The sequence below is a fragment of the Sinocyclocheilus anshuiensis genome, unplaced genomic scaffold (genome assembly GCF_001515605.1).
Source record: "Sinocyclocheilus anshuiensis isolate Anshui unplaced genomic scaffold, SAMN03320099.WGS_v1.1 scaffold1023, whole genome shotgun sequence".
NCBI lineage: Eukaryota > Metazoa > Chordata > Actinopteri > Cypriniformes > Cyprinidae > Sinocyclocheilus > Sinocyclocheilus anshuiensis.
Genome location: NW_015546084.1, coordinates 545,781 through 560,011, shown reverse-complemented (window position 1 = coordinate 560,011; position 14,231 = coordinate 545,781). Strand labels below are relative to the sequence as shown.

The 14,231-nt window shown below is 41.1% G+C and overlaps 1 protein-coding gene across 2 annotated transcripts in view; it reads left to right on the top strand.

Moving 5' to 3' along the window:
- LOC107700024 (potassium channel subfamily K member 4-like) overlaps nt 1–14,231 on the top strand; it is a 34,525-nt gene that overhangs the window by 16,788 nt on the left and 3,506 nt on the right. The window contains exons 2-6 of one of the 2 annotated variants that reach the window (XM_016501516.1): nt 10,391–10,499; nt 10,677–10,941; nt 13,370–13,484; nt 13,633–13,793; nt 13,988–14,174. In XM_016501516.1, the coding sequence (XP_016357002.1) occupies nt 10,753–10,941; nt 13,370–13,484; nt 13,633–13,793; nt 13,988–14,174 (652 nt within the window). In that variant the 5' untranslated portion in view covers nt 10,391–10,499; nt 10,677–10,752. Of the gene's footprint in view, nt 1–10,325; nt 10,500–10,676; nt 10,942–13,369; nt 13,485–13,632; nt 13,794–13,987; nt 14,175–14,231 lie in introns of those variants that run through there. The other variant, XM_016501515.1, reaches the window with a different exon arrangement.

Sequence of the window (14,231 nt, the reverse complement as noted above, 5' to 3'; positions counted from 1 at the left end):
GCATGGGCGACTGGATTTTTCAAGTGTTGTAATGGAAATGGCAGATGAGGGACGAAACAGGGACGTTCGCAAACTGGCTCCGACGAATGTCCTCCAAACGTTACAAAGCGGACCAAAACCGGACGTAAGTGGACGTCCTCAAAACGTCCGCCAGCGAACGTTACACGGCGGACCAAAACCGGACGTCCTCAAAACGTCCGCCAGCGAACGTCAAAAAGAGGACCAAATGCGGACGTCGTCCTCAGTCCTCAAAACGTCCGCCAGCAAACGTTACACAGCGGACCAAATCCGGACGTCCTCCGAACCCCGAACGCATTTTATTATATACTGCTGTTCAAATGTTTGGGGTCAGCAGAGGTGTGTTAAATTTGTTAAAAATTAACAGTAATCAAACATTAAGTTTTGATATATTTACGGTAGGAAATTTACAATATATCTTCATGGAACATGATCTTTGCTTAATGATTTTTGGCATAAAAGAAAAATCGATAATTTTGACCCATACAATGTATTTTTGGCTATTGCTACAAATATACCCGTGCTACTTATGACTGGTTTTGTGCTCCAGGGTCACAAATAATAAAGTTCTTAAAGGGAGATTCACCCACACATGAAAATTGTCATAATTTACTCAACATCATATCATTCCAAACCTGTATGAATTTCTTTCTTCTGTGGAACATAATTTGAGAAATTCAAGAAATTTGTCCATACAGTAGAAATCAAGGATAACCTAAATGGTTTGGTAACATTCTACAAAACCTTCTTTTGTGTTCAACAGAAGAAAGTCATTTGGAACAACATGAGGGTGAGGAAATGATGACAGAATTTATTAGCAGTAACTTTCCAGCAGTCTAGCTCAAAATCAATGCTTTACTGTCAAGTGCTTTTCTATGTGACAAAAATGCATTGTTAAGTTTGTTGCATTTGTCGTGAATAATATCTATCGTTTCTGTCCTGTTTTATTTATTCATTTATTTACTCCAACTGAAGGCCCTATGACCCCAAACATTATTTTACATTTTACGATTGCAACTCATACCACCCCCAGACCCCACCCCCGAACGTGATTTTGAGGGGGCCCCATAGGAAATTCAGTGCACAAGGCCCAGAATTCCTAGCGACGGCCCTGTACCCAAACTAAACACTGTCTTACTATAAGGAGATGAGAGGGTCTGTATTACTTACTATTGGAGAAACTGTAACGGCTAACTTGGATCATGTGTCCCTTAATAACCAATCACATTACAGCCTTGACGTCATTGAATTTCAGTCAGAGTTGTGCGATACTCAATCACTGTTTACGGATACAATAGGAATGAGTGAGAAGTGCCATAAGCTGAATCCCACCTGTCGCAAAAAGTCAGTGACTTCTCTTATAAAATGGCTTTTTTTTTTTTGTGGTAAACTCTAAAAATAGTTCAATCTAAAAGTATTGTTTAGTGTAAAACATGTTGAAGATTAGCAGATAGGCTGTAGATTCAATAAATGATAAGCCGTTTCCTCTAAAAAGCTGTTTGTTCAGCGTAGTGAAGCCTCTTCTCCATTGACATCCATTCAAAGAAAAAAAACGGCCTTTGGTCTCCTTTCCCACGTACTGCCAGACCGGAAGCATTAGCTTTAGCCGTTATGCTTTTTCGGCTAATGGTTGCAGAAATAAACCCCTTGTCCAAATACCCACACTTGCGGTCTTGGCCACTCGAGAGCGCGTACGCGCGACAGGAAGTAAGTGCGCAAGACTGTCCCAGTTCTTAAAAACATCTCGGTTATGTATGTAACCATGGTTCCCTGAATAGGGAACGAGATGCTGCGACAGCGGTCGCTATGGGAACACCTCCGGTGTGACAAATGTCTGAAGCCCTTATACTATCACGCCAATTCATTGGCCAATAGCGCTTAGAACCGCCTCGCACATACGTCACGTATGCCATATCAGCATGCTGCGTGCACGAAGGAAGCGCTATCGAAGGTACGGGAACGGCCGGCTTGTTCCATCGCAAGAGGCACAAGGCACAGTAGAAGTGGACTTTTCTGCGAACTAATTCATAGGAAAACCTTTCTTTGAATGAACACAGATATCCTTCAGGTCATGGTGTATATTATTGCTGTCTTGTATATTATCTGTTGTATTGTAGACTATTTTATTCATGCTTATGATAGAACCACTCATTCATGTATCCTTACATATACCGTGCTTGGCAAGTATCAAACTTAGTCTTATTAATTGATACATTAGGTATCGTTTGCAGCTTTTTACAAAGGTGTGTTTGAACTAAGAATCTGATGTTTCCTTCAGGCGGTAGATCTGCTGAATATGCAAATGGTTCCATAACTTCATATTCTTATTTTCTCTTCTCTCTACTGCGTTAAGCTTTAACCCTTTCCTATACCAACTGTATGTGTGTGTGTGTGTATGTGTATGTTGGACCAGTTTAAGTGTTTATGTATTATGTTAGACTAGTTTAAGTGTTTATGTAGTTAATAAAGTCTTATTTGTATCACACTTGACATTGTTCATTGTTTGCTCATAACTGGAGTCACTTAATCATGCAGATTTATGCTACAAGCTCTTTGTAGAATTGTACAGTAAGAAAGTTATTTCCGTTAACCAGGAAATTAACGTTCTTAGAATTGACAGACAGTTGACCCTGAGAGGTCAGCTAAATATCTACAGCGGATCTAAATATTTATAATTAATTATAACTAGTTATGATTAATTATTCATATTTCCCCATGAGCTAATTCGCTACAGTTCACTTAAATGCTGCGACAGCGGTCGCTATGGGAACGATATACCATAACGCCTTCACGTACCTGAAGACAGCTGGTAGACAGAGGAAAGCGTCTGCTCAAGCGGATAAGACCCGGGAGCCAGGAGCCAACCATACAGCCAGACTGTATAACTTAAAGTGCTGGGAGAGGACCATCCCGTCGCAACACAGATATCTTCCAACAAAGACCCTTTAAAAAGAAGAAGCACCCCTACAGGCAAAATCAAACCATGCGCCTCATAAGCCAAGAGATAGCCTCCACTATCCAATGAGATATTTTCTGTTTAGTGACGGCAGCTCCTTTGTTTTTAATCAAATCAAACATACAAACAACTGGTCAGATCCACACCACTGGGCTGTGCGGTCGACATAGATCTTCAACGCCCTCACCAGGCAAGACTCAGAAGTTGCACATACTATCTGACCCAGCAATCAGCAGGGGAGAAGCCTCCAACCACTTGCTGAAAGCAAAACGGAGTCGAAGCAACCTAGGAACATACTAGGCCTAAGATTTTAACCAGCCCCGGGGCAAAGTCCATACAAGAACGGCTGATAGAAAGAGCCTGCAGATCCCCAATTCTCTTGAGAGGATAGGGCCACCAAAAGAACCGTCTTAAAGGTCAAAGTTGTCTGACACAGACTTAAATGGCTCAAATGGACTGCTTTGACTGACAGGAACTTGGTCTGCGCCCAAAGAAGAACTCATCTTGCCAACCTGCACAGGGGGCGAAAGCGTAAACCTCCCTGAAAAGACCACAGCCGTGTTGCCATCCTGACCTAAATACAAGCGTCTCCAAACGGCTTATGTGATTGAGCTAATACCAGCCAATCATTAAGTTGACTCAAAACTCAGACACCCTGGAGCCATAACGGGGCCAGAGACATGTCCATTCACCTTGTGTTCTAGGCCAGTTTAAATGGAACAATACAGTATTGGCAAGCTCTATTCCAAAAGCAAGCCTGAGGAACTCCCTGTGTCTCTTGACGATCTGGATACAGAAGTACACATCCTTAGATCGATGGTCACAAACCAATCTCCGGTTCAGATAGAGACAGGATGAACCTCTGTGTCAGCATCATGAAATTGCTACTCAAGTACAAGATTAGGTGATGCAAATCCAAATCAACGCAATCAGTCACATTAGAAGTGATAGCGTTACTTCCAAAATGGGTAGTACCATAGAAGCTGGATGGTGTAACCATACGACAGTCTGATCCTCCTTCATGAGGCCCCGAAACACCCGAGTTGTGGGAAAAACCTCTGAAACCGGAAATAGATCCTAAAATCAGGCAAGCCAGCACCAACCACAGAAGTGGGAGCTTGGATGTCGACATAGACCCTGCACCAGTCTACCCTGTTGTTAGCATGACTAGCCAATGACTAGCATGTCATTTGCATGATTAGCATAGTGACAAGCATGTCGCTATCATATTTTTAGCATGATTAACAAGTGACTAGCATGTTGCTAGCATGATTGGCAAGTGACTAGCATGTCGCTAGCATGATTAGCCAATGACTAGCATGTTGCTACCATGATTAACATAGTGACAAGCATGTCGCTATCATATTTTTAACATTATTAACAAGTGACTAGCATGTTGCTAGCATGATTGGCAAGTGACTAAGCGTCTCCAAACGGCTTATGTGATTGAGCTAATACCAGCCAATCATTAAGTTGACTCAAAACTCAGACACCCTGGAGCCATAACGGGGCCAGAGACATGTCCATTCACCTTGTGTTCTAGGCCAGTTTAAATGGAACAATACAGTATTGGCAAGCTCTATTCCAAAAGCAAGCCTGAGGAACTCCCTGTGTCTCTTGACGATCTGGATACAGAAGTACACATCCTTAGATCGATGGTCACAAACCAATCTCCGGTTCAGATAGAGACAGGATGAACCTCTGTGTCAGCATCATGAAATTGCTACTCAAGTACAAGATTAGGTGATGCAAATCCAAATCAACGCAATCAGTCACATTAGAAGTGATAGCGTTACTTCCAAAATGGGTAGTACCATAGAAGCTGGATGGTGTAACCATACGACAGTCTGATCCTCCTTCATGAGGCCCCGAAACACCCGAGTTGTGGGAAAAACCTCTGAAACCGGAAATAGATCCTAAAATCAGGCAAGCCAGCACCAACCACAGAAGTGGGAGCTTGGATGTCGACATAGACCCTGCACCAATGGCCTTAGGGCTATCCTCTCGATCTCCGAAAGCTAAGGCGCAGAGAATGGTAAATATCAGTCCGAAACGCAACAAGCAGCGGAACAGCTGACAGAGAGGCAAACACACTTAAAGGTTGCCCACATTCATGCAAAAGTTCCAGCTCAATGTGACAGCGGAACTGACAAGAACAGAGTAATTAGTCATGCAAATCACTGCTTGGTAGCATGAAGCGTGCAGTCACGTAGTGCAGCCAGTCATGTAAAGTGAGTGTTGGTAGCATAAGCGCCGCATCAATCACATGAAGTAGGCTGACCATGGTGAGCATTAATAGCTTGCCATAAGAAAATACTCTTACACGTAAACTCATTCACACAGTTCTAGAGTACACAATTTGTTCCAGCTCAAAGCAGCAGCGGAGCTGAAAGAATAATAATAACTAGATAAAAAAGTTTGTCAAGACAAACTTTAAGTTGGCTTGAGAAAGCCGGACCAGAAAGTTTGAAAAAGTTTGAAAAGTTTAAAAAGTTTAAGTAGTTTAAAAAAGTTTTAAGTTTGATGGTTTTCAGTCTGAAATAGTTTGAAGTTTAAAGTAGTTTTGATAGATAGATAGATAGATAGATAGATAGATAGATAGATAGACAGAAATAGTCAGATGATAGAAAGAAAGAAAGAAAGAAAGAAAGAGTCAGATGATAGATAGATAGATAGATAGATAGATAGATAGATAGATATTAGATAGATGAGTTTGAATGAGTTTGAATGGGTTACAAATAGTACATAGAAGGGAAGTCTGACTGAGTCTACTGGGCTTCAGTGTGTTTAGATTTGAATTAAGATAGAAATAATCAGATAGATAGATAGATAGATAGATAGAAATAATCAGATGGATGGATAGATAGATAGATAGATAGATAGAAATAGTCAGATAGATGATGGATGGATGGATGGATGGATGGATGCTCTAGGAGGAGATAGAGTTGATAATTTAGGATCAGAATAATAATAATAATAAGTTTAAATAGCATTTCAGTAAGTTGGCTTTCACAAGCCAACTTAATTATTAGTTGGTCAGAGTAGTATGAAGCGTCAAAAACCATAGTGCATGACAAAATGTCAGCTGCGGAACTCAGAGGCCGCGCCTAAAAGCAAAGCATGATTAACAAGTGACTAGCATGTTGCTAGCATGATTGGCAAGTGACTAGCATGTCGCTAGCATGATTAGCAAGTGTCTACCCTGTTGTTAGCATGACTAGCCAATGACTAGCATGTCATTTGGTGCTTAAAAACAGTCACGTGAACAAGAGTTGGAAGCGTAAGCGCCAAATCAATGTACGTGCCTTCATTAATGCAGTGCAGAAGTAGAGAGAGAAAGGAAAAACCTATGGCATTAGGTGTTAAACAGCTTGCCATAGGAATCACTCTAGATATGTGAGCTTGCCCACTCATTTGTTCTAGCTCAAAGCAGCAGCGGAGCAGCGGAGCAGAAAGACATATTATCAGCCGAACAGACTAATGCTTGGTAGCATGAAGCGCCAAGACCATAGTGCATGACCAACATCTACTCCAGGACTCCTTGAATCTGCACCTAAGAGCAGTACACAAAACAAAAGTCGGAAGCACAAGCACCAATTCAGTTGAATGTGCCTGCATTAGTGCAGCGCAGAAGTAGAGAGAGAGAGAGAGACAGATAGGAAAAACCGCCTGCTCACTCTACAGCCTGAGCCGTAATAGCATACTGTTAATACAGCTTGCCACTTAATTTTCCAGCTCACTGCAGCAGCGGAGCTGAAAGAAATAGTAATTAGTCGGGCAAACTAATGCTTGGTAGCAAGAAGCGGCAAAACCATAGTGCACGACATACATCTGCTCCAGGACTCCTCAGAGTCCGCGCCTAAAAACATTACATGAACATGAGTTGGAAGCATAAGCGCCAACTCAAATGAACGTGTCTGCATTAGTGCAGTGTCGCAAGTATAGAGAGAGATAGGAAAAACCATCTGCTCACTATGCTATAGCTTGCTAAGAATATTTTTAAATACGTGAGCTCATCCACTTATTTGTTTCAGCTCGACGCAGCAGCGGAGATGAAAGAAATAGTAATTAGTAATTAGTCGGGCAAACTTATGCTTGATAGCAAGAAGCGCCAAAACCATAGTGCACGACATAAATCTGCTGCAGGACTCCTCAGAGTCCGCGCCTAAAAACATTGCACGAACAAGAGTTGGAAGCATAAGCGCCAATTCAAATGAACATGTCTGCATTAGTGCAGCGTCGCAAGTATAGAGAGAGATAGGAAAAACCGTCTGCTCACTATGTTATAGCTTGCTAAGAATACTTTTAAATACGGTTCACAACTGAAAGAATCACATTACGAGCTTCCAAAGTAGACCATAAATATCATTGATAAAGACAACCGGGTCCACATAGCGCTCCTCGTACGCTTGAACGTATGTGGCCCGGAGAGAGCGAGAAGAAGGGAGAAAACTCCGTCGTCTCGCTCTCCATGAGCTCCGGCTCGCATGCGTCACCCCAAGTGACCGTCTCGTGCGGCGCCTCGGCAACAGCAGGAACGGGATGGCGGGGGTTAGATGCGAGGTCTCCTTTCTTTGGAGGGCCGCGAGCCTCGAGTGCAATACTTTTAGCCGCAGGCTATCACAGTGTAAACAATAGAAAGGCCGTTAAACGCCGCTTGAGCGTGTAGGCCCAAACATTGCACGCACCTGTCATGAGTGTCTTCTCCTGCGATGAACCTGTCACACGGCTCGATGCATCTCCTGTAGCACATCGTGTCCGCTGAAGAGGAGTAAACTGTTCTTTTTTTTAAAGAAAATAGCTGAGAACACGATGAAAGAACGCTTTCCTGTGGGCAACAGATAATCCGCTTCCTGAAGGAAATTAATTCTGATGAAATAGCGCGCAGCATGCTGATATGGCATACGTGACGTATGCGCGAGGCGGTGCTAAGCACTATTGGCCAATGAATAGGTGTGATGGTATAAGGGCTTCAGACATTCGTCACACCGGAGGTGTTCCCATAGCGACCGCTGTCCCAGCATTGAAGTGAACCTATGAAAGGGAATGCCAAAGCGCAGTGCCCTTAATGCACACTAAATCCACACTATCTTGAATACCGCTCCGGACTACTTATATAAGTCATATAAGTAGTCAAGTGGTCAAGTGCAAGGACCGCAAGTGCGGGTATTTGGACAAGACATCTGTCTGCATAACGTACATGAACGCGCTGATGACGTATCCTGTCTGCACAAACAGGGTGCGCAGAGGTATGCAAATACATAATGTTGACAGGCAGGTAGGAAAGTCAATCAACATTGGACGAACATTTCTTGGTCCTACGCCTTCCACAGAATATATAAATACATTTAGACCACTTAACTTAAATCAGACTTAACTATCGGGATGTGAAAAGACTTAACCAGCATAACAAAAAATGTTTCTGAAGACAATCACCTATTGCACCTTTAATATTCACCTTGAAGACCCTGTTTCCTCAAAAAATAGTCCATAGAAAGCTTCACAAAGACAACATCTATGAAAGAGCTAAAACTGCTAAAACTTCAATAACAAACACCAATATGTGAAAAAAATGGTGTTGTGATCATAAAACTTGGACAGCTGGATCACAGAGATGAACTTCAACATCTACCCTGGCCAAATCAGTCATCTGACTTGAATATTATCAAACCACTGTGGGCAGTTTTGGAGAGAAGAGTGAGAAGCAGATTTCCTCATTTAACATCTCTTTAACATTTGCCAGATTTTCTGATAGACAACAATCAAAGAGAGACTATTCAAAAGTTGTATGCATCTATTCTAAGAAGATTGGAAGCTGTATTAAAGGCGAATGGTGGTAAAACACCTTAATAAATAAATATTGCCTATGTTTTCCAGGTGTTCACATTATTTTATCCAACCCCTGCATATATTTAGGGTGTAATGTTCTCGGTAAAAAAACAACTCCGTACACGTGCAAATATTGAGCTCTCTTTCAAGTCTTGAGCTTTAATGGTCAAATTCACACAAAAACTATGTCAATATGCCTGTACTGGTAAGTATCCTAGCAGACATATTAGGTTGAACGTACAGTATTAGTGTAGGCCTACTGGATCTGTGCATTGTCTTAAAGTGACAGCACTTTTTTAAATGTTAATCAAACAAAAAACAAGGATCATTCACTGCTTTTGATTGAATACATTTTGTAACTTTAATAAGAATTACTCTTTTTAATTTATACAGTCACATATGCAGTGTTATTTTACATTTGATTAATTTATTCAATTTCTGTAAGTATACTTAAAAACTGTTAGACCTACCTAAAAAACCTGAAAAGCACTTTATTTTATTTGTATCTTTGCTCTATTGTATTTATTTGTGTTGTTGCTTGTAGTTAGATTATTTGTTCTTATTTTCTTTATTTTTATTTAACAGTATTTTTTCCCTAAACAAACCATAAGTTATTTGAACCGTTACACCCCTAATATTTATGTATGAGTAAGTGGTCAGGAGATTGAAAATTACCAATAATAAGAAAAATCCTATAGTCGACTACGCCACCCGGAATACACCGGGACATAACAGCCCTAAACAAAGGGACACAGGTTCGTTGCCAAAGGCAGGGTGAGCATAATAATAATAATAATAATAATAATAATAATAATAATAATAATAATAATAATAAGCACCAGGTCTCAATACATCACACGTTTTTACCAGTAACTTACAAAACAAGTACGATACAATAAGAGAAAATAAAGAGGGAGGGGGCCAGCAAAGACCCTCAGATTTCTACCCCACACTCAATACCCATGACACACACACTCGTGAAAAATCTGAAATATTAAACATGGCACTCCATGTGGACACGCAGTACAAGGTACCATGGCCAACCCCTCCCACCTAAATCCATGCACCAAACAATATAACAGACAGACCCAGATGAATTCCAGACAGAACAAAACAGAGCAGAGCAGTGCAGAAGTGCAGTCAGTTACTTGAGGTTCGTTAGGCTTCAATTAAGATCATTAGAAACCCCTGGACGTGCAATCAATCCAAGAAAACAGTACAATGCTGCAATACACATGGTCGCTCACCACACAGGATTACAGCTACTTGCAGGCCCATATCTGAACACTGGCCAACAGCCAGCACACGACAGACAGGAGGATAACCCAACTGCTAGCACTCATTCAAAGCGCCACATGTCACAAAGGGGTGGTATCACTTCCTCCTTTTATATGCACAACAGGCACTAATTGGCTAATGAAACTTACCCAACTGACCAATCACGATAAAGTACAAACCCTGATAGGTTCACCTGTTTGGGTAACGCCAGCCAATCATACTGGGTCTATCGCTCACTCTGCTACATATGCATACATTTTTTTTTTTTTGTACGGGTTTTTATTTATATTTCTATCTAAAACACCTCAGTGTCCCCTCAATCGGATCACGAGGACGAGGGGTTTGCATGTGGATACGGATCCAAAGACTCAAGCAACTGTCATAGACGGAGCTGGAAACGCGAGGAGGAAAACGACAGGTTTGTGGCTGAAGGTCATTGTCCCAGGTTGAAATTCTGAAAGTAGTAGACCAACACTGACACTGCAGCTTTAATGGGTTAGACCAAAATCTTCTGTAAAGTTGTTTTGTTGTCACACTTAAGCTTTCACCATGAAGTGCTTGCAACGCTCTTTAATGGATTCGGTTGTTTTTGCAGTCTCGTCCCCAAGAGGACCAAGACTTGCCCACGCGGAAAGGACAAGAAACGGACAGGCTCCAGCAGACATTCAGCCATGCATGGCTCCACCCTTATATTCATCCTCATTGGGGTGCTCCTGTACTTAATTATGGGGGCTCTGGTGTTCAATGCCCTGGAGGCTCCAAATGAGGAAGTCCATCATGTCGAGCTGCAAGCCGCCCGTCAGGAGTTCTTGGGCAGCTACACATGTGTAAACCCTGAGAATCTATCGTATCTGATAGATGTAAGTATTGTTGCAAGTTATGATTATTTTTATAATCGATTAGCTGGTCAATCAATTATTCAGATTTTTTTTATTTCATTTTTTTTTATTTTGTATACATTGAAAAAAAAAAAACATGCTATTCCACATCATGATAAGTGTTCTTTGTAATGGTACAAATTCTATGAGGTCTAGTAAAACCAATACAGATGTTATGAATGCATGTTATATAGATTATACGCACTAAAGGCTTTAAAATAGCCTATACATATTATATTCTAAAAGAATAAACATCTGCATGTTCACAGCAGTTTAAATCAGTACATTGTGATTTATTGTCAAACATATTGTCAATTTAAAACCAAAATTTAATGTCCAACAATAAATAGCCAACATTATTGCTATTTTTATATTAGTCAACATTATTGTGCTTCGTCTGTTCTATAAAGAATGTGAAGCCTCGCTTTTCAGGATGAGCAGAATAGACAATGGAAATGCACACATTAATTTACAGATAAAAATAAAACCATCAAATGTTTAAGTTATGCGCTCAAGCACATTAACAACACATGAAAAGGGCAACCGAGTTGAAATTACTACAGTAAAATGGCATCACTGGTGGAATTCTCCTTGCATGGTGCACTGAAAAGTTGCATAAACTTAGCCTCTTAGGGCACCTATTATGCAAAATTCACTTTTACACGTTGTTTGAACATAAATGTGTGTTGGCAGTGTGTACACAACCACCCCATAAGAGCCCCTAAAGCATCCTTTCTGTCCGATCTATGTGCCCCCGGACCGCGATTTATACCGATAGGGACTCCCTGCAACGCGATTTCTACTGAGCGGGGACCCATTTGGATTCAAATTAGTATTTTATGCAACCAGCCACTGATTAATCGAAATTCCTTTATTGATTATTTTCAGTAGATTGTTATTGATCATTCCTAGAGTAAACTAGTAGCTTTAAAGGTGCTGTATGTAATGTTTTTGACTGCACTAAAGCATAAAAATACCACAATATGTTTGCAGATATTTAGGAAACATGATAAATTCACATACTTTCTCTAAAAAACAATGCTTCAGCCAGCTATTCTACTTTGAAATGTGCATTCTGTGTCAGAATGTCTGGTTTTGTTTTGGTTTGTGTGATTCCGCCCACTGCCAATTTACCCAATAGTATTTTGACACACCAGATTGCCAGTTGGCAAAAAACACAGCGTATTACAGCCATGGAGACCAGCAAATTAACTGGGTCAGAGATCGCAGATTCTACCAGACCTAAAAATCCTCAGCATCCATCTAAAAACTTCTATGATCAGAGGCATATTAAAATGCACATAAATCAACTCAAAATCAACTTACAGTTTAAGGCTTTTAATTGACCCTTTGCAGGAGTTTAATTGACAGGCATCATAATGCAAAATCTGCCATTTTTTCTCACAAACAAACCAAACAGGAGAGTAGATTAATATCGTTGGACTTGACCTTGAAAATGGAGTGTATTGATGTATTTTTGCAGTTTTTTTACAAGATAAGCCTTCCTTCTGTTCTGATGTATTTTGTGATATAACCAGTGTTACCAAGTCTGCCATTTTTTAGCGAAATTGGGCTACTTTTATACTGAGGGTTTATACTGAGGGTTTTATTGTTAGTCAGTAGGTTGAAGCGAAGCCCCCCGTTACCTAGACCTGGCAACCCTGGTTGCCAGGTCTAGGTAACGGGGTAATTGGTAGGTAATTGGTGGTACCTTGACCACCAATTAAAAGTTTGCCAAAACGGGCCGTGTTTTCAGAGGCTGCTCTATAAGCAGCACCTACTACTGAAAAGTCCACAGGATCAGCCCTTAAAGAAGAACTCAGTGTCACCACAGCCATTGTGAAAAGTAAGATGCCCTTTGCCCAAGGCATGGTAAGTTTTCAAGCAAGCGCCAAGAAATTCATAATTATTAGAAAAACCTTAACTCTACAAAAATGACCAAATTTGAAAGCTAAGACTGTTTCATAGCACAAGTAACCTGCTCTGTCTTGTCTGTCGGTGTGTTGTTAGTGTCCTCTTTTCCCCACAATGTATTTTTCACTGTGAGAACATGATGTGTATTGTGTAGTGTGAGAGCACCGTGGCTTGTCAGACATAGCAACAGTAGCTAAGGGGGGTGGGTCTTTGCGAAGGGACAATTGCGCTAGTTCCTGTTGCGTGCCCTCAATCTGGCAACCTGGTTGAGCATCGAGTCTGAGAAGGAGGGGGCATGAGAAACAACCCTCTCCAATATTTTGAATTTGGACCACCATACCCATTTCAACCACTAGCTGTCAATATTACATACTGCACCTTTAAGAAAACTTTCATTTTACTGCCTTGCAGCATTGACTTGTATCAGTTGTCATATTAAATCAACCTGTGTTTAATATCTAATTTTTTTCCCCTATACTCCATTGTCTCTATACAGAAGGTGGTAGAGGCTATCAGTGTTGGAGTTGACCCCAACAGCAATGCCACATTCAGTACCAGTTGGGACCTGGCCAGCGCTTTCTTCTTCTGTGGCACCATTATCACCACAATCGGTATGGGACTCCCATATCACTGGCTGAACACACCTGCATGTTAAAGCCAGAGCCTGGCCTGGTCTCTGCATTCTGGGGATCATTGGCACTGTGAGATGTCTAAAAATATCTGCCATCAGATCACTGCAAGTGTTTGTCTGTGGTCTAGGTTATGGAAACATCTCTCCAAAGACACCGTGGGGTCAGTTCTTCTGTATCTGTTATACAGTGGTGGGCATTCCCTTGTTTGGATTTCTGTTGGGTGCCGTAGGAGACCGTCTGGGGACGTCACTGAGGAACGCCACTGCTAAAGTTGAAGCTCTTTTATGGGTAAAAAATTATGATGAAGACAAACATAACCTCACAAGACAATCATTAATCAACATCATTGTAGTTTTTATATAAACTGTCTTTCATGGCTCTTGCACATCAAGGTGCTGTAAACCTTTGTCACAAAGTTTAATTTCAATTCATTTCAAAGTTTCATTTCATTTTCTTCAGTTTTCTTTATCTTCTCCATTCAGAAGTGGAAGGTGAGCCCAACCATCGTGCGTGTCATCACCGCTGTGCTGTCCATCCTGCTGGGCTGTGTTCTGTTCATCTTTGTGCCAATTTTAGTCTTCCAGAAGGTTGAAGATTGGTCTTTGCTAGAATCCGCCTACTTTGTGGTCATCACCCTCACAACAGTGGGCTTTGGAGACTATGTTGCAGGTACCACTGGGTGAAATCTTGAAATGTTTCATCACTTGCAACAGTTTAATAAATAGC